Below are 23,013 nucleotides of genomic sequence, written 5' to 3'. Positions count from 1 at the left end.
CTCGCTTGCGTATGTTAGGTCAGCTTGTGCCTCGGCGGGACGGACGGTCTCCACATGGCAGGGCAGGACGGCAGGGCAGGACAGAGGCAGCCTGCGGGGCGGCGTGGAGAATCAGGAGTGGGTCATGGGATGTCAGGAGAGCCATGGGCTATCCAGGGCTTTCTTCTGGCTGTCCATCCTGGGCTGATGCCATGACAAGTGCTACTACAAATTGCAGAGTTATGGCTGGCTCGAAACTGGGCATACCGAGGAGGGATGCTGCTGGTACGGAGGATCGCGGCGCTGGGGGAAAACCGTGTCTCCACCGCTCTTCCTTGGCCCTCACCTTTCAAACTCTGCTTCCTCCTTGCAATGTTTCCAAGGGAAGAGGCATCTAATGGTTTTGTGCTTGTTTTGGATGCACCCAGGCAGGGGCCGGGGTGAAGGCAGGAATGCCTGACACAGCAGAGCCGTGTCCCGGCGAGCTGCCTCTCTGCAGCAGCTGCGGCAGTGATGGCGTGGGCGTCTCACAGAGAAATGCGGCTATTAAAATGCCTGCCATCCGTCTCTGGCCGTGGGTGGCACCCCGCAACAGCTGCTCCACCCGTACAGCAGCTAAAAGGCCGCTCCTTCCTATGCGAGCCCGAGACCGGCTCTGCAAAGCGAGCATTTTGGTGGTGCGCCAGAAATCCCCACTTTTCTAAGAGCATGGAAATCTGGCTTTATGAAAAAGCCTCACTGTCACTGCATCAAAAACCTGAGCGCTAGCTTGCAACGACTTTTAGTTAATGCAGGGAAATCACACTTCGGGAATTTGCCTTTGGAAACATCACTTCTGAGCCTTAATGCTGTCTTTTCCTGATGTTTTTTCCAGCCTGGGGCTGGCAGAGCCCGTGGAGGTTTTTCTTTGGGCCAGGGAGAGGCTTTCCGAGGAGCTGGAGGTTGGGCTGAGCTCAGGTGTCCGTCTCGTTGTGGGGCTGGAACGGATGGGGCGTTGCAGGAGGAAAACCTGTCCGCCCTTGCTAGACACTTGTCCTTCCCTTTTAAATAGGTGTCTCAGAAAAGGAACAGTGGGATGTAGGATGGCACCATCCCTTGCACCCATCATCCTGCTTTCAGGACCAATCTGAGGTCACTTCCTACTGAGGCTGATGAGTTTGCCACTTGCTCTTTGCTTATGGCTGGGGCTTTGCACTGAAGGGAAGAGAGCGGAAATGATTTCATTCATTTCCCTTTGATATTTTTTTTCCCTCTCCTCATCTTCAAAGGCAGGAAGGGAAAATTCTGCCCCACGTGCACGTGCTGCTCAGCTGGGCGCGCAAGCTGGTGGGAGGGCAGCCCCGAGCCCAGGGGGACTTGCATCTGCACAAGCACTCCTTGTCAACCCGGTCCCTCCCCGAGAATGGACGTCTTGTTTCTGCACAGAGCCCCCCGCCCTGGGGGGAGGGAGGGCGGGAGGAAGCCCAGCAGAGCCTCCCTGCGTAATGGGCCCACGTTTCGTGATTTTATTTGCACGTCAGACATGAAACCTTAGGAGGAGAGCTTGCAGCCAGGCAGGGCTCAGCACATTGAACCCCCCAGCTTTGCTTAGGCTTTGCTGGTTTGAAGGCGGCTGCTGGTGGCGATGGCCTAATTGTTAAATTGGGCCCCGCGACTGCCCTGCAGGCACGAGGCTGATCTGGGCCAGCACCATCATCTGAGCACGGCAACAGGATGTGAGCTGGAAAGGAGGGAAGGCCGGGGCGCTCCGGCACAGCGGAGGGTGGGAGGAGGGATGGAACCGCCCAGCTTGGGGAGCCTCCAGCACCCAACCCTGAAACCTGCGGGACAAGAGGAGGGCTGGCGCAGGAGGGGATGATGGGCTCCTGGCCGAGATGGGTCATGCCAGGTATGGGAAAAGGGGGAAAAAAGCTGGGGAGGGAGAAAAATGGCAGGGAAGGTTCAGAAAGTGGGATAGCCATGATGAAGAAGGTAAGCATGTGCGTTGGCAGAGCTGCGCAAAGCGACGCAGGAATTTTTCTGCTGACGCGGTGACTTGTCCTGGTTAAAAGTCTTGCCTTAAATGAGATCCATCACATGCGCAGCTTTGCAACAGAGCTAGGGCCATGCTGCAGAGCCGAGATTTACAGTGTCCTAAAGCTCGAGGGCGTCTGACACGAGGGATCTAATTTAAGCCCATTAAATGGAAATTATCTTTCTCAGCAACGTGTTACAGAAGTGCAGAGGGAGAGCCTGGCCTTTTAAGAGGATGGAATTCTGCTCCAGAAAAAAAAAAAAAAGAAAGGAAAAAAAGCACCTCCTCAATCATAAGAGCCAGTTTGGCAATTGTACATAGTAATTAGTTTAATTCAGATACCTAGAGGGGAAAAAATAATTGCAAAACCTGCCCAGAAAGTTTGGTGGTTGTGGGATGGTTCCCATTGGCAAAGGGTCAAGGCAAGATCCCACCCATCGCCTTTGTGTTCCCATGCGCGGGAGGAGCGCTCGGTAGCGCTTCCTGGGAGATTTCCCTCTCCACACAGCTACGCCTTTGGCTCGGGCTCATTGCACAAGTATTTTAAGCATGCTGATAAAAGCCCAGCAGTCGCTGGCCAGCATTACGCAAACACCTGGCTGCCTCTTCTCTCCTTGGAGCCAGGGATCGTTTCCCTCTGGCTGCCCACGTTAAATATCGCACTCGGCTCCACATCTTCTTGCATGCGGGACAGCATCCTCCTCTTCCCAGACACTGCTGGCCTTGTGCAACAACAACGCCTCAACGCATGTCTTGGTGGAAAATTGATGCCAATAGCCCAAATAGTCATACTGATATTAAAAAAAATAATTGCAAACATCATTTCAGAGCGGGACACAAATTTCTTGAATAGGCTGCCAGCTTGCCCTTCGTCCTGGTGTTGGGGGCTAATGATTTTCTGGCCAGGCGGGTATTTTCTGCTCCCCTGAGCGTGATAGATGTTCTGCACAAAGACTGCAGGGCAAAGAACACACGAGGTGCATGGGGGCTGTCTTTGCGTCCCATGGGACGTCCTGGCTATCCGTCTGCGCGTGGAAAAAAACCTGCCTTTGCCAAACTTCCCTGTCTGTCGGGTTCCTGTTAATGATGCAAATGGGGAGAGCTGGAGGGGGAACTGGCCCAGCCAGGTGAAGGGCTCACATTTCCATCCAAATTGAAATATCCATTCTTTTTGCAAGGGGGAGGTGGGGGAGTATCTCAAGGGGGTTCAGTCTTTATCTGTGGTTTTTATTTATTCTTAAAGACCTAGTTAGACCTAAGCCTCTTGCTCCTGCTAAGCCCTCGAGAGCTGTTCCTCTGTCCCACACTAGAGAATAAATGGCAATAGCAGCTCAGGTGGAACAGGGTCTTCTCAGGTAATTACGATATTGGAAGAATCTGTGATTTGCTTGGAAGTCTTGAACACGACCCTAGAAATTACCTCTCCATCCCTAATGCCATGCAGTAGTTACCAGCCCTGTTGAGTGCAACATTCAGAAGCATCTTCTGGGGCCAAAGGCATTGGAACCCAGGGAAGGCAGCGGTGAGCACCGGCTTGCCTTTTGGGCAGCATTACAGTCGTTCAGACCGCTCAGTAAAGAGCTGAGCTGGCTCGTGGTGGAAACTAGTCCCCATGCCTCCAGGAGTCCTTAGCCTTAACGAACCCTAATTGGACCTGTATAAATTAATGCAAGAGATTATTTGAAGTGATTTGCTGCTACTGCAGGAGAATGCCATCAGGGATGAAGGGACTTCTGCACACTCTTCTCTGCTTTCCCATCCCAAGACTTGCCCTCACCCTTGACATCTTCATGTCTCTGCCATCTCTCCTAGGTACCATGCTTGGGATTTGCGCCTCGGTGCAGCCCTTGACCCGGACAGTGGGCCCCACCATCGGTGGAGTTTTGTACAAATACTTTGGAGTCTCCTCCTTCGGCTATTTACAGCTAACTGTCAATATAGGTTTGTTTGTTTACCTCTTAAAGAGTAAAATCCCACTGAGAGAGATGAAAAGCCAATAATTCAGCTGCAAGAAAGGAACCCCCTTACTTTTTCCATGGAAATAAAGATGTTCTTGAGTTTTATTTTTGATTCCATAAACCTGGAATAAAACCATTTGAACAATACCTTGCCTTTTGTCAACATTTGCATCTAGAGTAAGGGACAGCTCAGTTTGCAAAGGCCTTGGAGCTGTGCTGGAGCAGCTGGCGGCCACGGGACCCCAGGAGCTATCGGGTTCCCCCTGCAGCGGTGGCTGTCATTGCAGGCAATAGCTCCAGATCCTCAGCTGTTGTCAGGCTTGGATTCACCAAAACGAAGGGGATTAGGAGCCAGTGCCTCTGCTCTGGTTTGGCCTTTTATTTCACTCCCCTGCAATGGTACCAAAGAAAATGGGGGTAAAACACATCTGCTTTTGAGTGCTATTTTGCTGCATTAAATGCACCTCTGGCATTCTTGTGCTAGATGGGAATCGAGGCCAAAGGCTTTTGAACACTGTGGCCAAACATTTACTACATCCACAGCTCAATCATGTGCAACCTTGCCTCTGCATGAGTCTGGCGGGCGGCAGCATAGCTGCCAGCAGTGTGCAAGGGGGATGCAAAGCCCCAATGGAGCATGCTGCAGTGCCAGAGTCTCGCTGCTGCTTCCAGAAACATGGGCCAACCCTCCTTCCGGGGTTGGTTTGGTTTTTTTTTTCCCCCCCTGTACTGAGTCTCTCTTGCTCTTACTACAGGCTGCTTGTAATTACATACTTTGCAACTTCCTCTGGTACAAAGTCTTCTGCAAGAATTGCACTGATATTGGGAGCAGGAAATTACCAAGTTTGGAGCATTAGTAGTAAGTACTTTGCCTGCTAAGCTCGTAGTCCTGACTGCCAGAGCTGACTCATGTGCTGCAGCATTGCTCTCAAGGAAGCCCAGGTTAGTTAGTTATTGAGCCTCACAAGATAAAACTTCAGTAGTTTTACCCCCAAAAAACTTAGTTGCTTTTTTCTCTCCAAGCTTCTTGGTCCAGGTGCTATCAGAAAAAGACTGTCTCCGTTCTTCCCAGTTATCCTGTAGAAATGTAACTCAATCTAGAGACTGCAGAAGTGGAGGAAGAGGAGAGAGCGAAGAGTTCACCTTGCTTTGTGCCAAAGCTGAGGAATCCCATGGAGCGTCGGTGCCGTGTTACTCCGAAATCAAGAATCCAGTTTTCTGCCTTAGCACAGCACTAAGCTATGGGGGCCGGGGGAAGGACACAGGGCATTAGCAGACAGCAACATTTTATTGTCACAGGGAGCTCTTGCACCTTCTGTAGCCACCGTTACTTGATTATATGCAAAAGCACTTCAAAAGCAGCACTTATCCAAGATGTGGTAGGCTTTTCTATTTCCACCACTGACCAGAACTGGACCTCAACACACTTTCCCTCCCCAGCTGGGAGACGAGGTCAAACGCAAATGGGTTATCTGGGCTTTCTCCACCTCCCACTGCCCAGTCCAGGGCACCAAAAAGCTGAGCTTACCCACTCCTTTTAAGCCACTACACCACTGCCCGCTCCACAAACGCGTGTCAACAAAAGTTACTGCAGCCCAGAGTACAGTAATAAAAAGTGAACATTTCAAGTAATTTATTTGGAATGGACATATTAATGCAAAAGCAATATTAAGACCAGTAACTGCTGAAAGACATTCATCAAAATAAATACAAATATAGATACTACAAATAATTTAAATTGTGTTTAACGCCACCAGTCAGTGTTGAATCTTCCTTGCGTCTCATAAATAGAAGATAATCGTTCGCAAAGCTGTGCCACTCAAAACACGTGGATGCTTCGCTAGAGGTCCTTTACAAAAGTCTTTGGTTTTTCTTTAAATGCATCTCAGGCAAAGCTCAGGGCTCTTTGCTCAGCAGCCTCAACGGGCTTGGAGAAAACCAAGCTGCTTCCAGCTCTCTTCTTCGCTTTCCTTCATTGGTACCCTGTCCCATTTCAGTCCAAGACACTTGATCTGGTTTATCATCCAGTGGTATGTTCTAAAGGCAGCAAGAGAAAGCAGGTTAGTTAAAGGAACAGGACAGCGAGGCAGAAAAGAAGGGGGTCTTTAAAGGGAGAATACACGTTCAGCATTTATTTTTGCTGATACCGTATTTTTAGCAAATTCCATACGGAAAGCACTGCCAAGTGCCATTGCTTACTTCCTCCCTAATAGCCGCAATTCTCAGCGCCCTGCCTAAGCCCGGCTCCCACCAGAGACTCCCAGTGCCGCACCAGCAAAGGGGGAGCAAGCCCCGAAACTCCCGCGCTGAAGCGGCCGGGCAGCGCACCCCGGTTTCGGGGTGCGGCCGGGCACCTCGCGGGCCGGCAGCGAGCCGGAGAGGCGGCGGCGGTGGGGTCCCTCCGGTAAAAAAAGGGGGTGAGCGGTGCCAGGAGAGCCCCGCCGCCCGTCCCCGTCTGATTTCCCAAAGCCGGCGGGGGGAGAGGGAATAACAAAAATTTTTAAAAAATAAACATAAAATTAAAAGCCCAGCAGGAGCGGGTCAGGGGCCGCGGAGGGGCTCACCTGGGGCCGGGCCGGCCGGGCGGGCGGCGGCGGCTCAGGGCGCCCGGGCCAGCCGCCGCTCCTGGGCGCCCGCCGCCTGCTCCATCTCCTGGCGGCTCTTGAAGTCCTGGATGGCCCGCTTGTTCTGGAAGTCGATGAGGGCCATGGTGATGGAGGCGTTCCAGCAGCTCTGGTCCGGGCACCGAAAGTCAATCTCCTTGCGGTCCTTGGTGACGATGGTGAAGTAGATGTACTTGCCCGTGCGCTCCACGCAGTCCACCTTGAGGATGGAGCCGAAGCCCAGCTCCTTGCCCTTGGCCCGCTTGTGCCCGTCGGGGAAGAGGCTGAGGCTGTCCTTGGTCAGCACCACCAGCTTCTTCTTCCACAGCTGGAAAAGGCTGTCGCTCCGCTTCTCCAGCTCGCCCTCGCGGATCACCTCGGCTTGCATCTTCATCCTCCCTCCCCGGCAGCTCCGGCTGTGGCTCCGGCGGCGGCTCCGCTGCGGCTCCGGCTGCGGCCCCGGCTGCGGCCCCGGCTCCGGCTCGGGCGGCGATGACCGAGCCTCGCCGCGACGGGAACAATTTATTGCAATGAATCAGCGCCGGGCGCCTTCCGGTGCCTCCCCCGGGGAGCCCGGCCCGCCGCCCCCTCGCCGCCCCGCCTCCCGCCCGCCCCGGGCCGCGCTCCCTGCCCGCCGCCGCCCGTCGGCGCGGGGCTGCGGGGCGGGGGGCCGGCGGGGGTCCCCCGGGCGCAAAGGGGACGGGGCTGGAGGCTGCCCCGCCTCGGCCGGCGGGCTGGGTGTGGGGAGGTGGGTGCCTCCCCGAGGGCCCCCGTCTCAGCTTGCCGCCGTGGGCAGGGGGACAGCGGCCACCCCGTGAGGGGACCCCAATTCTGCCCTCCCCGTGTGCTTTCTCTGCCCGGCAGGGATAGCCCCCCCGGTGAGGATGGGGCCGCTGTGACCTGATGCACCCCCGTCTTTCCCCTCTGAGCACTCCCTGAGCACATCTCAGGTCAGCTCTGTGGTACATGATGCTCCCAAAACCACTTCCCTGTGGTCCTGGGCCCGGGCATCTCTGCCACATTGGGTCTGCCCTGGCACCATCTCCACCTGGCGTAGAAGGGCCTGAGCCCCGCCTCTGGCAGGCCACTGCCGTCTCCCACGGGTACTCCATGGGCACCTCGTTTGGGCCTCAGCCCCTGGTTGCTCCAAGAGGCTTAGCCAGGACCTGGCCAAGGCCACCAGCTTCATTTGAGGGCCCACATCCAGCCAGCTCTGCACCATGACCATCAGCCCTTCCTGCATCCTTTCCTCAGGGCACCCCACCTCTCCCGTTTTGCATTAACACTGCTCCCCCTTATCTTTTTTTGTTGTCCCCTGCAATCACCAGATTTGTCCCATTTTCTTCCCCCCAGCCCACTCCCTCCTCCCAGGGAAGTCACCACAGTTCGTTATAGTCTGGCTAGTTCCCAGCGCCCCAGGGAAATCTGTGAAGGCTGTGGCATTTGGAGGTGATATTTAAGAAGCATCCACAAGCCTGCAGTCACTTCCTCTTGTACACCATTAATTTTGTCACCCTTTTACGATAGTTGACACAAGGCTGATCCAGCTTCCTAGCCATTGCCTCGATGCTGCAGCCAAGGGCAGGGCTGCTCTTAATGAACTTATTCATGCTGTTTCCAAAGCAGTATTTGCTCAGCTACGTACTCTGTGCAGCATTACACTTTGGACTTTGAGCCCTGTTCCCCTCCGTAATTTTTCTTGAATGACCGACACCTCTATAGGTGTTTGCAAGCCAAACCCCAGAGGTGAGTTTACAAAGCGAGGCCTGGCTCCTTTGAAGAGCTTGGCAGCATTCCCAGGGACTTCGGCAGGGTCAGAAGCCCATTCCAGGCACCAAATTAGAGCTACAGCCAAACCCATTTCCGCTGCAAATCACTCATCAACTGGAGTATACGGCCGCTCTTTGATAATTCGCAGCAGTGTGCACATCTGTGGGGAGGGCCACAACAAAGCAGGGGGCGGTCTGTGCGCTGCTCTCGGGGTTGATGAATGAGCCAGGAATGGTTTGGCTGAGCTTCTTGGGGTGGGATGGATTGGGGACTGCTCTGGGAAGACCATGCTGGCCATCACTGTTCGTGGAGTTGGGGAGCGGCCACAGACCATACGCGTGGCTGTGTGCTGGCGTGAAAAGATGCAGACTTTTTCCTGAAAGCCAACACTGTAGCTCACTTTTTAGTGTGATATAGTTTGTTTTGATTGACTAACCATCAGGCTGCACAGATACATTTTCTGGACAAATGCTGGTCTGCTCTGTAAAACAGCAAGTTCCTGCCCAAAAGGCCCCGTAAGAATAAAGGAGCTGGAGCCAGCCAGGAGCAGAGCTGGATCTTAAGCAGAAATCATTATGATATTTTTAATTGGGCTCCAAAATACAACAGGGAATGGTCTTTGTGCACAGGAAATGGGACACCACTTCAAAAAGAGCAAAAAAACAAGGCAGCAAGTCAGGAGCATACAAGGAACATCTGGAGGAAGGCTCCCAGTATGGAAAGGCTGCAGGACTTGGCATGTTTGTGCACACCTTGCTTCAAAACGTCCAGCAAAAAAAACCTGACTTCACTTTTAAATGAAACTCGCATCTGGGGATATGGGGTCAGCAGCCTGCTTTGGTCTCTGTCTTTCTGCTTTTGCTTTCATCTGAGTGATTTGTCTTATGCATTTATCCATCATTTTGAACAATTCAAAGCTTCCCCCAGCTGTCACCACAGTTAACTTGTCTTAGCACTGGCCAAATTAGAAAACTCCTAGAAAAATAAAAGATTAATAGGAAAAAAAATGTGAAAAAATTGCTGACAGTGTAGAAAAAGGTAGGTTCTTGCAGAACTGGGACCCTAGTTTCCAATGTATGTCCATTCTAGGAAGCCTTTTTACATAGCATGGGCTTGTCAAGTGGATAACCACATAAAAGGAAAGTCCAGTGCATTACAATACCATAATTTTAGGTCTCTGGCATTGTGACAAGGCAAAAATTCCATAAAGTAGGTTTTAAAGCCTACTTACTGAGACAGAAAGCAAAGGTGACTCTAACTGAACCCAAAGTGGACAGCAAAGTCGAATCATGGGCAATCATCTCCTACAGGAACACGTCTCGGGAAAGAATGGAGAACTTCAAGGAGCTCAGAGCAATCTGACCTGGGAAACATGTGGCAATTGCTTACAAGTCAATGGCACAGCCCTAATCCTAGTGCATGCCGCGGTAGCTGGTCACTACTGTTACAAGTATATAGCACTAGCTTTGCTTGGAAAAAGAAAAAATATGTATATTGACTTATTTTTTCAATAATAAGGGTTAATAACTTAGGTGAGGAGCTGACAGCAGAGTGCTAATTTCACCTCCAGTGCGCCTGGGGAGAGAGGTAAGATATGCGATGCAGCCCTGCACTGTACCCTGGCACCAAAGCTTGGGACAAGCATGGGATGAGTGTCACAGGGCGGTTTGAGTACATGTAGGTAGTGGGTGGCTTTGGTAATTAAGGGCCACAACCCAGCTTTAGCTAATAGGAGCTCTGGGTGATTGCAGTTCAGGAGACTGCTGCTGCCTCTGCCCAGGCTGGGGCTGGTGGCTAGGAGAAACCCGTCGCTGCCTTTAGTTCAGGTTTAGTTCAGTTTGGTTTAGTTGTGTTATCAGTGAGAGCAAGAGAAGAGATTTTTTTTCTTGCAACCCACCACATCACTGTGCCTGTGCCTCGGCAGTGCATGAGCTCCCAAATACAACTACTGTGGCTGCCATTAAAACAGGTCATTATGCACCAGCCTTTCATTACCCCCTCGAATACAAGAAATCTGCAGGAATTTGAAAATTTAGGAATTTATCTCTCTTCTTAGAAAGGGGAGGGGAAAAAATGCAGTGGGGAGTGTTAACCAGGGGGAGGTGATGGGAAATGCACTGACATTTATTCACTGGAGCTTCGTCCCACGTGGCCATCTCCCTCTTCCCATGCTCACCAGGGATGCTGGTACCACCCTCCGCTTCACCCCAAAGCAATTTATATTCTAGTAAGGGCAATTTTAAAAGCCTACGTGGCAATTTGGCATGAAAGTTTGGCTCCAGCCCTCTCCCAGGTGAAGGGCATAGCATTGGGTCGCTGTGGGGGTGTGCTTGTACATGCATCTGTGTGTGTGTGTTGTGTATAGGGATGTTTTTAATGGGTGTGGGATGGGGTGACCACATTTAGCCTCGATGGATGGGCTGGCGGCACCAGCATTTGCAGGCTGGGTTGCTGGCTCTGCCATGGCACGTGTCCCTTAAGTGAGCGTCTGCTCCAGAGAAGGGATTTGATCATCATTTCAAAGTCTGAGGCGTCATGTACCCTGCTGCTGGCAACATCTGGTTGCCTTAGCTACATGAGTCATGGTAACACAGCACAGCAGCCATGCAGGCGCTGCCAGGAGGACCCCGCTGTCTGAGGTCAAGGCTGAGGATGGGTAGGGCTCACATAAAATGCACAAAAAAGGGGGTTTGGTGGTTTACTTCCTCTGCAGCTCTCCCCATGTGCCCATCAGCGGGACCTGCTAGCTTTTCTGCGGGATTTAGCAATGCATTTAGCCTGCCAAAGTCTCTGGCTGGCCCCGACATCGCATCTCCCTCCGAAGAGGTATGGGAGCTCACGCTGCCAGCTATCAGCCTTTGCAGGGTACCGGCGTTCCCACTGCCATCATGTTTTTATTCCCGTTGTCACTCTGTCATCCCAGAGACATGCATCTCCTCTCCAAGGGGGTCTGTCCCTGGAGGACCCCTAATATTGCTGGCATTATGCCAGCATCTCAGCAGCAGAGGAAAGTGGAGACCCAAGGCTGTATAACTTCTTTTATTATAATGATTTAAACATGACATCTGTAGGGAAAAAAGCTGGTTTACAGGATTGACATTGTAATCCTGCCAGCTGAAGTCGATTAGTAACAGAGAAACATATGCTCTTGCACGTAAATTGTTGCCCTCCAAGTTTATATTAGGGCATAGCTGTATCCACAGGCACGTATAGCTAGAGCTCAGTATAGTGACCACTGGGTCTCCTAGGAAACTTGTACTCAGAAAACCCCTAAATAGCTGTAAGCAAAGGCTGTGGGTTGCTATTGCAGAAAGGTTGTGAGGAACAGCATTTTTTTTCATGTTTTCCCTTTTTTTCCCCCCGTTTTTTCACATTTTCATACTCCTTAAAATGTGTATTTTTTTTTTAGTTAGACTATTCCAGAATATCTCTGTGAAGTTTTTTATTATAGTTCCTTATTATTCTCCTCCTTCAGAAATGTCCTGGGACAAACTGGTGCCATTGGGTCCCCCCAGACCTCACTGGTCAGCTGGTGGGTGCTGGTCCCTCTGCAGGCAGGACCTCCTGGAGGGAAGTCAAGCCCATCAGGGGCAGCTGCCCAAGATGGAGACAACCTGTGAGGGGGGTCAGTCTCACTTTGGAGGTGTTCAGGTCTTTCCATGAGCACAGAGGGAGCTCAGGTACTTCACTCCAAGATGGCCAAGTGCAGGTGAAGAAGCTCTTCTCTTAGGGGCAGCTCACTTAGGTCTCAGCCAGGGAGACGAAGGCCACCAAGGTTGTTCGCTTAATGATTACAGCAAATGAAACGCAGCAAGGCTGGAGCTTTTGGTTTAAGTTAAACAAGGGCAGCAGTGGAAGCATCTTTGCTCAATCTGTGAGAATTTTTTTTGTACCGTACGCAAGCCATGCATTAATCAGCAATATCACGTAGCCCCACTTGCTCAATTTACTAATATTTATCTGACTAAGACTCTTTTTTTCCTAAGCAGCTTGAAACGTCTTATCCCACTGACTCACTCAGTGTGTTACCATTACATGTTGTAAACTGCTGCAGACAGTCATGGAGCAGGCGTGAGGGGCTGGGGAAAAAAGATGTAATTTCCAGTAAGCCGGTCCTTAGTTGTGCTCTGAAGGAGACAGCCGAATAAGGGTGGATATGTGCCAACTCAAAACTGCCTAGGAGGACTTCAGGCACTTAAGTTCAATACTGGGATTAAAAACTGGGGAGGGGCTGTTTTGCTCTGTCTCTCCCCAGCAGCCTGGGCATGACCGTGTGTGTAGTATGTTTACAACTCTTGGACATTGTGTAGGTGTTTAGTTTGATTACCAAAAAAAAAGGAAAAAAGAGGCTTGTGTTATCTGGTCTTTTGAGCTGTTGGTCATGCAGTTCCCTGCTCTGGTTCCCCACCTAATGCATGTATCTTTGAGCCTCTTGGCCCAATTTCAAGCCCATACGGCAGAATTAAAGCAGGTGAAAAGTTGCTGCAAGGTCTGTGTGTAGCTGGGCACAGCTTGGCCCCCCACTTGGAGGCAACTGGATGCATCCTCATGCAGGCAAGAAGGGTGTTGGCCCAACAGGTTGGGTTTGGTCCAGGACTGCTGTCTAAATGCTGGCAGACCTGGATATAGCCTGTTCTCACAATCGTCTTCATGAAGCAGCTTGCTGAGCATCACGGGGGGATCCACGAATACCTTGAGACTTATGTCAGCAGGGAGGAGAGAGCCCCATTGCATGGCTGCCGTGGGACCCATGGTGACTCAGTACTTCCCCTTCAATAAAGACTTCTGCCAAGAGCATGGGAAGACCAGCAGCTTGCCAAGAGCTACCCTGAACTATGCGGTTATTTACTGGCCCCTTTGAATGCCGTCAACATTTTTTCATGTCTAATGAGCTCAGGAGATGGTTTAGGCTACAGCTTACAATTTCAAAATGACGGGACATTCCCCCTCCGAAGCGTTCAATTTCCCAAACCAAGTCTGTTGGGATAAATATTTGGGATATCTTTATTTTGCAGCAGCAGTAATAAATGTCTGAGACCTCAGCCCTGACTGACACTGATGTGCTGTTTGCATATGAAGTCTCCGGTGATTACAGCTCATGCCATTCAGCCTGACATTGCCTGTCTGCTACCAGCCAGCCTTTTATTACCCTGGTGTGCTACAGCAATAACATTTACCAGAGATTATGAAGGGCCAGGCCTTGTAGTAACATGCTGACACCACACGCCAAACTGAAGGTCACCGCTCTAGATAACCTGCCCTTTTGAAATCTGCAGAGGTCAGTAAAGTGGCTTTTAGCCATCTTTTTCCCATTTTTATCTATGTGTGGAGACTCCGGCAGGTCCAGCGCTGACAAGCGCATATGAGTGGGATGTCTTGCCTCACGTCCGAGAGCATCGCTTGGCTGTGCTGCCTGGCATCAGCGTGGCACATGTCCCAGCATCCCATCCCGGCTGTCCTGCCAGCAGATGATTGAGCTCCCTGCTTGGTGCATCCTCCCGGCCCTGCTTTCTGCTTTTCACCTTTTGTTTTGAGCTAACAGTGTGTAAACTTTAACAGTAAACACTGAAAGGCATCACAGGACCACCTAACCACAACATCAGCAAACTTGAGGGAGTTGGGGGAGAAGATGGGGTCATGGTACTGTCCAGATTTGGGATGTTTCCTGTCTCCAGGTGAGCTGGAGAGCCATCACAAACAAAACCCTCCAGTGCATCATTCCCAGCAGTGGCTAGGGCCAGAGTGTGGGGAGGAGCTGGAGGGGGAAGAGCAGCCTTTCTTTCCCTCCCGGGCGGCCAGCATGCGCAGCAGGACAGGTGGTAGCGCTGATGTCGTGTTTCACATTGTCCTTTGGCCGCCAAATTTTCTTTCTGAAGCCAGGACACCGCATTGTGGCAGGCGTGAAGAGAAGCGTTTTTTGGCACCAGCTGTCCTCTCCCAAGGCTTTCCACCTCCTTGCCAATGTTCCTGCTGCCATGACCTTTACCTGCTACCATTACTCTGCTGCTCCCCCCTAAACCCACACCCACGGCCGGCTCTCTGCCATTGCAGCCAGCGGGAGCTGAGGATGCCACATTGCCCAGGCAGTGCCCGGGAAGGCTGGAGGGAAACAGGTGACCGATACGGTGGATTAAAAAACCAAAAATACTCTCCATGCATCAGCTTCAGGTGCTTCAATGAAAGCCAAAAACCATGGGAGAGAAAAAAAAAATCCTAAAACCATGGGATAAAAAGGAGAAGGGGAATCAGCAATGTGTATTTTTCCAGTTTTGATTGACTTTCCCAAATCTAACCTGTTGCTGATTTATTTCCCCACTCCAACCACCAAATAAAAGGGTATGGGGTGAGTTCAACAGCCCTGAGCCATAGGATTTGGTGTGTATAAACTCCAGGTGCCACGCAATTTGTACCTGTCCTTTGCCTTTTGGGTCATATGGCAGGGGATAGTGGCAGCCCGCTTGCTCCGCAGTGCTCGTTAGTACTTGCTGGTGGGGCTAACATGTAAAAGCCAAACTTTCTTTTTTCCTGCCAGTTACTCAGCCTGTCTCATGTTCAAACACCCAGCACCACCTCGGCAAATATTTGCAATAAGTAGCTCAGGGCATGTCCCAGCCTTGGGTCCTGGGGCCAAGCCCAGCTGTCCTGCTGTAACTTGGGCTGGGCTGAGGGCTGGGGCTGGGGAAAGCAGCGAGCATCAATGATGCCATTATTCTCCTCCTGACGGTCCCCATGCCGCTTGGCTGAACCAGGAGGTGGGGAAGGGAAATCCTAAGTCATAGAAAGCTGAGGATTTGATTTTTTTGTGCTCTGTTAAAGAAACCACAGTTCGGTGGCAAGGAGAAATGAGTTTTCAGAAACCTCTCTGTGTGTTGTGCGAGAGCAAAAGCTGGCACTTTTGGAGATGGGCACAAGCCTGGTGGCCCGGTGGTCTGGTGGTCCGGTGCCTCGATGGCCCAGGGGCAGCCTGTGCTGCTGGAGGCACCAGTGACTGCAGCCTTTACGAGTGGAAAAAAAGATGAAGCAAGAAAGTTTGTGATAAAGCAGGGAGGCAGTTAACGGGAGGAAATGAGGGCACTCGGCATATAACCTTGGCCAGGCTCTGCTCCCTGGGGACGAGCCAAAAATAAATCTCCCTGGAGCCAGGGCAGCCGGCACCCAGGTTAAAGTCCCTGCACAATGGGCGGGGGGAAGCAGCCACGGCACGCACGTGGGATTGGAGGGGCAGAGATGTATCGGCTGGCTGAGGGCATCCCGCTGCTTTACTGGGGGCAGCTTTGTCCCCCCTTCCCGGGGGTTTCTTCAGGAGCCTGGTGCCCACACTTTCCCCTTCACGTGCCCTCCATCGGCTCAGTGGGGCTCCAGCCCAGGGCCTGGTACAGCTGCGGGGGGAAAAGTTATTTTCATTGAGCTGAAAACACAGGAACCCTCCTAATGCTGCGTAATACCTTAAAACACAGAAACCCCCTTACTGTGGTGTAATCGCCGAGTGCTCACTGGGCCAAATGTCATAAAAGCTTAGCTACTAACCCCAAATTACTGGTGTTCTTTAGAAGAGGGGTCCCTTCTGCGAGCAAAGACAGGTAGTGCTGACTGGCATTTACCACCCCGGGATGGGTTTATCGGAGCTTTCCTGGAGTTGTAGTAACCAGAGGGGTTGCTACAGCAGGGATAAAATGCTTTAAATTCCTTGTTTCCTCAATCTATTTATTGACTATTGGATATTTAAAGTATTGAGTCCTGCTGGCCGGCCGGCCTTAGGAGCCAGGAAATAACCTCCAAACGGAGCAAAACGAGTTAAATGCCTTGGCGGGCAGCCGGGATGACTAAGTCATTCTTCCAGCCTTACTGGAGCAGGAGTGAAAGTCACAGAGCCCGACACATTTCCCATAATTGGAAACCCTTGTCCAGAACCGCAGGATCCAGGGCTGCAGCAAAAGCTGTGGTGGGCTGCAAGCGGCCGGTGGGGCCACAGGCAGGGCAGCTCCAGAAGGGAGATGCACGTCCATGAGTGTGCATGCTTTACAAAAAAGAAACCAATGAACAGAAATAGCAAATCACACATTTGGCCAAAATAGTGGCAAACAAGGCTGGAGTTTCTGACATGGACACTGCCAGCCCGGTTTCATTCCCAAGGTCTTTCTAAAAGGCTCTTGAGGCTCACACAGGCACCCCTCCATCCTTAGCTTTTCTTACGAGACCCAGAAGTGCGAAGCTATGTGAGAGCAGGATGAGAAACGTTTGATTTCAGTGAGGCGATCTCCTTTCTTCCTTCTCCTCCAGCCATGGAGGAGGGATGCAGCAGCACCCACTGTTTGCCCGGCCGTTGCCAGGATCACTCATTCCCTTCCCTTCCAGACGGGACTTATCTGCAGCCACTCCAGCAATGCGTGACGACAGCCAAGCACCCTGTGGGAAGCCGTGCAGGTGCTTCACCACCCACGGCTTATTTAACCACCCTATCGGCACTGCTCGGCTCACAGCACCACCAAAAACCATCATCATCATCGGACGCTGCTGGGAAATGGGCAATGGAAGAAGAAAACTGGGCGGTTGCCCCGAGCGTCCCCCCGGCTGGTCCTCCGGGTGGAGGTCTCCCTGGTGTTGGGATTTTTGGCTCTGGCTGCCCTCTGAGCACATTTCTTTGCAGTATGCCCAGCCTGCAGCCCGGCCTCTCCCATGGCTGATAAGAGAAGGAGCTTGACCTTTATCTTTGGTGACTCATGGCTGCTCCTGCTTCCATTGTGAGTCAAGGGCAGGTTGCCTCCTCCATGGGGAAGCTCCTAAGTGTTGACCAGGGGCAGGAGGAGCTCAACGACACCTGCACCCAGAAATCCCCTTTAGCCACAGTCATTCAATCGCTTATCGCCCTGTGGTGCCTCACTCGCTGCTTCTGCTGCTCGTCTCATGGCGTAAAGCAAGGCTATAATGGTAGTGCCATGGGACAGTTTGCTTTACCCCTGCTCAGAAGTTAATGGCGATTGCATTGGCACAATTATTAATTAAAAATAGAAATCCTCCCTTATTTATGCCACAGGCCATTGCCAGGTGACCAAGGTCTTGGGTGCCCAAAGTCACCGCATCTTTCCCAACCCCCAACAGGCACCTCCAGGTATCCCAGTGCCGTGGGGCAGCTCGTCCCCACACCGCCCCCAGTTCAGGAATGGAGACACCCAGACACACCGCCCAGCTGGGGACTTAGGGTATTTTCCAGCGGAGGGAAGGGAAATCCCCAGGTCAGGGTGGGATGCTCAGGAGCACCACAGCCCCATGGGAGGTGTGGGGTGCTGTGTTGCCACGGAGGAGAAACACCCTCCCAGGCACAGCGTGTGCCCAGTAAGTCACCACCCCACGCTGCCACCACGATGGGCAGTGGGGGTAGATTTATATTCCCCCCAGGTTTCTTACAGCCATGTCTTCTCCTGAAGGCTATTTACTTCTGTGCACACACACGTTGCATATGCGCAGAGACCAGCACTGTGCACATGAGGTACCAAGACAGGAGCCCGGGACCCCCTTGCCTACCCTTGGCTACACCAGCACACGAACCACAGGTGATGGCCATGCACGGATGAGGATGAGGATGAGGATGAAGATGGGGCTGCCCCAAGGGAAGGGCAGCTGCTCAGTGCCACTGACACACAGCACCCTGCTCCCCAGCCTGAAATGCAGGAGGGTGGTTTTATTTTCATTCCCCACAAGCAGTTGCTGCAAGTCATCTTGAATCATAAGTGATTTCTCATCTGACAGCAAAGAGGGGAGAAGAGGGAAAAAGGCCTTAACCTCATGAGAAAGCTGGGAACTGGGATGGGGACGCAGCCATCCCCACGGGAGCGGGACTGCATTTCTCTGGGAAATCAACAGGTTGTGCGTCACTGCAAAAAAGTCCCCTCCACAAAGCCAGGCTGTGACCGAAGATTGCTGTGGGCTTCAAGGTCGATGAGCTTTTATCAAGCATCTGGGACCCCAGGACAAAGGGAGCGAGAAGGCAGGGAGGACATTTGTGTTCGTGCTGACTGGCGGGGAGCCTTGGAGTGGGATCTCAGCCCCGACCTTCAGAAGGAGGAGGCTGCTGGCTCGGTGCTGACTGATCAACCTGTCCCAGCTCTTACATGTTGCTCCCATCCAGGCATTTAAAAAAGCAGGTTTCACTTCTCTTTCGTCAAATGCAACCTTGTTCTTCCACCTGGCACAGGGCTGGGGTGGCCTGTTGGCAGCAGCAGGGTGACTCAGCCCGCCCATGCAGCAGCCTGCCATCCAGCCCCAGCTACATTTGCCGAGCAGGTGAATCAATCATTGCACAGAAAGACCTTGGACCTTGCCTTCTTTCCCTTTTTTTTTTTCCTTTTTTTTGCCCTACCCCTCCCTGGAGCCTCACTCCCTTGAACGGCACCGGCTGGGCGGCAGCCCTGGCTCCCTGCCTGCCCGAGGCTGGTGCTCTGCGGGGTGGCGATGTGTTGGCCATCCAGCCGGACTGCGGACAGCCCGGCCAGCAGCTTGGTGGTCCCGGGGCCACCTGCCCCTGCTAGCCAAGGACAAGCCCAGCAGTGCTGGCCAGGGGCGGAGGAAATGCCGAGGGCACGGTGCAGCCACAAAGCCACCGGTTTTTTTTGTAATAATTTTTTTATCTCTGGCAGGAGGAAGTTATAAAGCGATTACATTTCATTGAAACACGAGGAGGAACGACATCCCAGCACACAGGACTGAGACAAGGCCAAAGCTCTGGCCTCCGGGCTGCCAGAGAGAGCAATAAAATACAGAGGCATCGTGGGACTAAGCCGGCAGTTCAGCCCCTGCAATTATCACTGCTTCCCAAGGGAGATTTCTACCACGTGCCTCCGTTTTTTCCTCCCTGGTCACACGTTAGGACAGACAGACAAGGTGGTGCCTACAGGAAAAATGCACACGTGGGCCAGGTGGGTGCTCGCTGTGCGGGGTCACGGGGAGGGTGTCTCTGACAGAGTACAGCTGCCTACTGCTTGGCATTACATGAAATAAAATAAAATAAAATAAGATAAAATAAGATAAAATAAAATAAAATAAAATAAAATAAAATAAAATAAAATAAATAATTACTTTTTGAGCTCCTAATTATGGCTCTGCTTTTGCTTTCAGACACCCATCCTGCCCCAGCAGCTCCTCCCCCTGCCAACAACCACCCGGTTTCTGGCTGGTGCCGTGTGTGGGGAGGGCTCGGTTTGGCTTTGGAGAGTTTTTTGGGTTTGGGGGTTTTTTAAGCTGTTTGCTGCCCCTTTGATGTGCTGGCTCTGACACCAAAAAAGCCGATTGCAGCTTGCCCGGGGGTGCCGGGACAGGATCCGAAAGCGCCGGCAGCGTGGCCAGGAGGCAGCCAGCTTTCATCTGCTCCCGCCAGTCACCCCAGAGCCCCCCGCAAAGCCCTGTCCACCCGGGGGGGCAATGGGGGAGCCCCCCCAAACCCTACTGCACACCATGCCCAGAGATCTTCTGTGGTGCCACTGACACTTTCGAAGGGGGCTGGTCCCCCCCTCCCCTGCATCGCCAACCCCTTTAATTAAAAATTGAAATCGTGTAATTGCCTCTTCATTAAAGCCAATTAAAGCCCGGCTGACGAGGGAGGAGGTGGCACATTTTGCAACTCACTGCGGAGATGAGAAAGCACACACCGCAATTACGGTGTCTGTTTGCTTTGCCTTCACCCAACGTCTTAATCAGGGCTGGCTTTGAAATTGGACCCCGGGTGAAACGGCGCTGGCGGGTTCCTCGCACCCAGCAAACCCTGTGTACTGGTCGGGCTGGGTGCTGGGAGAGGCCACCATGTGCCGCAGTGAGAAAGGGAGGCCAAGCTGCCTCCTCCTCCTCCTCCTCCTCCTCCTCCTCCTCCTGCCCCGCACCCGCAGACAGGGCCACGTGTGGAGGAAGGATGCTCAGGGGGATGAGGGATGGAGAATGAGACTCTTCCATGCCCAGCTGAGGAGCCCCCTGCACCGGGGCTCGCTGGGCTGGTGCCTGCAGCTCTGCCTTTTGCTCTCCATCTCTCAGTGATGCTTCAAAGCTGGCAGCGGCTCTTCACCAGGACCAGGACCACACACATGGCAGTCCCCACTCCTGCTTGGTTTGGGGCACTGCACTGGCCTCGCCCTGCGACGTGGGGGGGTGTGTTCAGAGGGCTCCTCGTTAGCTGTCCCTAGCCATAACTGTAATGAGTTCACAGGGGGTTCAGTCCCAAATGAAATGGGGTATTTGCCACCTCTTCGGCCTCACTGGGGGAAAGGGACTGAAACCCCCGGTTCCCAGAAGGCACAAGATGAAGCTGGGGGCGGTGGGAGGGAGGGCTCCATCCCTTCTTCTCCTTGGCCAGGAGATCCCGACACAAGCCATCTCCATGACCGCAGGAGTTTCCAGCCAAAGAAGCTCTATGAAGTCTACAAGTGCAGAGCCAAACACGCGTGCAATGCTGCAGCGTTGCTGCTCAAGATGCCAGCTCAGTGATTTACCCTCTTGCTACCCAGCTTTGAAATGCCTGAGCAAGCAGCCCTTGCGAACGCTTTGTTGCAGACACTGCACTTGCCTACGTTTTGACCTGAACCATGCTTATTAACCCCTTTTTTTTTTTTGGTATAATAACAGTCCAGCGTTCTTTGTAGGCGATCTTTCTTCAAAGATCTCCTTTTTGATCTTTTCATAGGCTAAGCAACAATTCATCCTATATAAATCTCAGATTGAAAGTACATAATTTGTTTTTCCCTGCTTTTTTGAAGCGGTAAGAGATGAAACGGCTTAGGGGAATGTCAGCAGCAGTTATATCTTAATTGGTTTTTCTCTGCATCAAACCGCCTTGAACTATTCACTTGTGTGCAGGAGCTCTACATGACCTTTATAGCAAGTGCTTTAACTCCCCTAACAAGTTACATCCCATTGCCGACTACAAGACTTTGCTTTGGTAGTGACTCCAGTACTAATTTTGTACCCAACCCTCCTTCTCTCCTGCTATTTCTGTCCAAGAAAATCAAAGAGTTTCAAATGTGCCTTAATTCAGGAGTGTGAAAAGAGAGAAGGAAGACCAGATAATTGGGTGAAATAAAAAATAATATAAAGAAGGAAAAAAACCCCCAAAGCCCTCCTAAGTGTGACCTTACCACTGTTGGCCAAGTAGATGTTAATGCTAAAACACCAAGGCACGTTCCTCCTTTACTCCTAAAAGGTGGACGAGCATGGACTCAACAACCACCAGGGTGAATTTGCTTTGCGAAAAGATCAGTTTAACAGCACTCAAAGAGTATTTGTATGTGCAAAAACTGTTTGCATTGGTGATAGACCAATGGTCCTTCTTTTCCAGCATCATCCTATGCTCTTTGGTTTTTGCCCCATGTAGGGGCAAATTATTATTTTTTGTATTAATTTTTTCCCCCTTTGGGTCATGTTGCATAATGAGTAAATTCCTTTCCGTACAATTTCCCTTCTCTTCAGCCCTTTTCGTAAGCTGCGTTGAGTCTGGTATCGGTTATGTTTAACTTGCAGATGCTGGGGGCAAGCAGCAAGGCAGGGGCGAGTCAGCAAGAGGCCACTGCATCACTGATGATGGCTCCTTGGGAAAGGAACATTTGCTAGGAGGGTTCTTTTTTTTGCAGCGAGGGACTGTTACCAGGAAGGCTCGTATGAGCCAGGAGGCTGCGTACAGCTGCGCTGGCAATTGGAGCGCACACTCGCCGGGTTGTGTTAACCTGGTTTGGCATCCCCACAAGGTGTCCGGATTCCCACGGTAAAAACCGGAGGGTAAGGTGGCTTGTGCAAGAGGCGAGTGAGCTGCTGGGTGGAGCATGCGTTTTTGCTTGTGTAATGGCGAAATGAACAAGCAGAGAGGAAAGCCGGTCTGGAAACAAAAGCTGGCACTTGGCAAACAGCTCAGCCTTCATTCACATGATGGTTCATTAACAATGCACAGGCTTGGATTTTTTTTTTTTTTTCATTTTTTCTTTTTTTTTTGTTTGGATGCTTGTCAAACCTGAGTGACTTTTGGTGTTGATTGTCTGGGCTTCCTGGCCCTGGCCCGCGAGAGGTTGGAGGTATTTAGGACAGCAGTATGAGCATCCGGAAAAAAAAATAGCTCTGCCTGTTATTAGTGTGATGACTACAAACGGTTTGGGAAAGGCAGGATGAAGGTTCATCCATGTGCAGGTCACAGCTACAGCAACAGGGCCGTTTGCACGCTATTATAGTGAAAAACATGGGCAACAAAGGTAAAAATTGTGAGGCCTTCAGCTTCAAGGGAGAAGTCCTGAACAGCTACTATATTGACACAAAACCAATGCCTCCTAGGCTTCATTTGGGAAATAATACAGATATGTATCAGTGGGAAGAGGCAGAGGATAAAGAAGCATGAATGCAGCTTTATTTTTTATTTTTTTTTACACATTGCCACTTACAACAGGCTATCGAGAGGTAATTTGCAGGAGCCCAAAGTAAACTTCATGTTTTTCCAACAGCTACATGCTGGTGGACATGAAGAGCCACGGGACCAGGTGAAGTTTAGCGATGCCAAGGCTTTGGGACACATAACGCGTGCTCCCGTGGTGGGAGAAGCAAGGCTCCCATCTAGCTTGCATAATTCGCTACTTGCGCTTATAGGCTCAACTAGAAAGGATGTTTCTTCTGTTTTCTGGCTGACCTATAATCACTTCCAAAAGGGCTCAAGCTAGGATGCTTCAGAAGA

At 51.8% G+C, this 23,013-nt stretch overlaps 2 protein-coding genes across 6 annotated transcripts in view; one reads left to right on the top strand and one right to left on the bottom strand.

Moving 5' to 3' along the window:
* SLC67A1 (solute carrier family 67 member 1) overlaps positions 1-4,071 on the top strand; it is a 67,749-nt gene extending 63,678 nt beyond the window's left edge. For all 5 annotated transcript variants that reach the window (XM_072864709.1, XM_072864713.1, XM_072864710.1 and 2 more), the window contains one exon: positions 3,806-4,071. In XM_072864709.1, the coding sequence (XP_072720810.1) occupies positions 3,806-3,993 (188 nt within the window). In that variant the 3' untranslated portion in view covers positions 3,994-4,071. The remainder of the gene's footprint in view (positions 1-3,805) is intronic.
* A 1,481-nt stretch (positions 4,072-5,552) lies between these two features.
* Positions 5,553-7,070, bottom strand: PHLDA2 (pleckstrin homology like domain family A member 2). Its single transcript, XM_072864290.1, has 2 exons — positions 6,516-7,070; positions 5,553-5,988 (listed from the first exon to the last, which is right to left on the bottom strand). The coding sequence occupies exon 1, from the start codon at positions 6,946-6,948 to the stop codon at positions 6,550-6,552; it is 399 nt and encodes a 132-aa protein (XP_072720391.1). The 5' UTR covers positions 6,949-7,070; the 3' UTR covers positions 5,553-5,988; positions 6,516-6,549.
* Positions 7,071-23,013: the final 15,943 nt, after the last annotated feature.

The sequence above is a fragment of the Ciconia boyciana genome, chromosome 6 (assembly GCF_034638445.1).
Source record: "Ciconia boyciana chromosome 6, ASM3463844v1, whole genome shotgun sequence".
NCBI lineage: Eukaryota > Metazoa > Chordata > Aves > Ciconiiformes > Ciconiidae > Ciconia > Ciconia boyciana.
The sequence above is the reverse complement of the archived record's forward strand: the minus strand, read 5'-3'. Positions and strand labels throughout refer to the sequence as shown.

Excerpts from the sequence above, each read along its gene's own strand:
- PHLDA2 (XM_072864290.1), bottom strand. The coding sequence starts at position 6,948 with ATGAAGATGCAAGCCGAGGTGATCCGCGAGGGCGAGCTGGAGAAGCGG.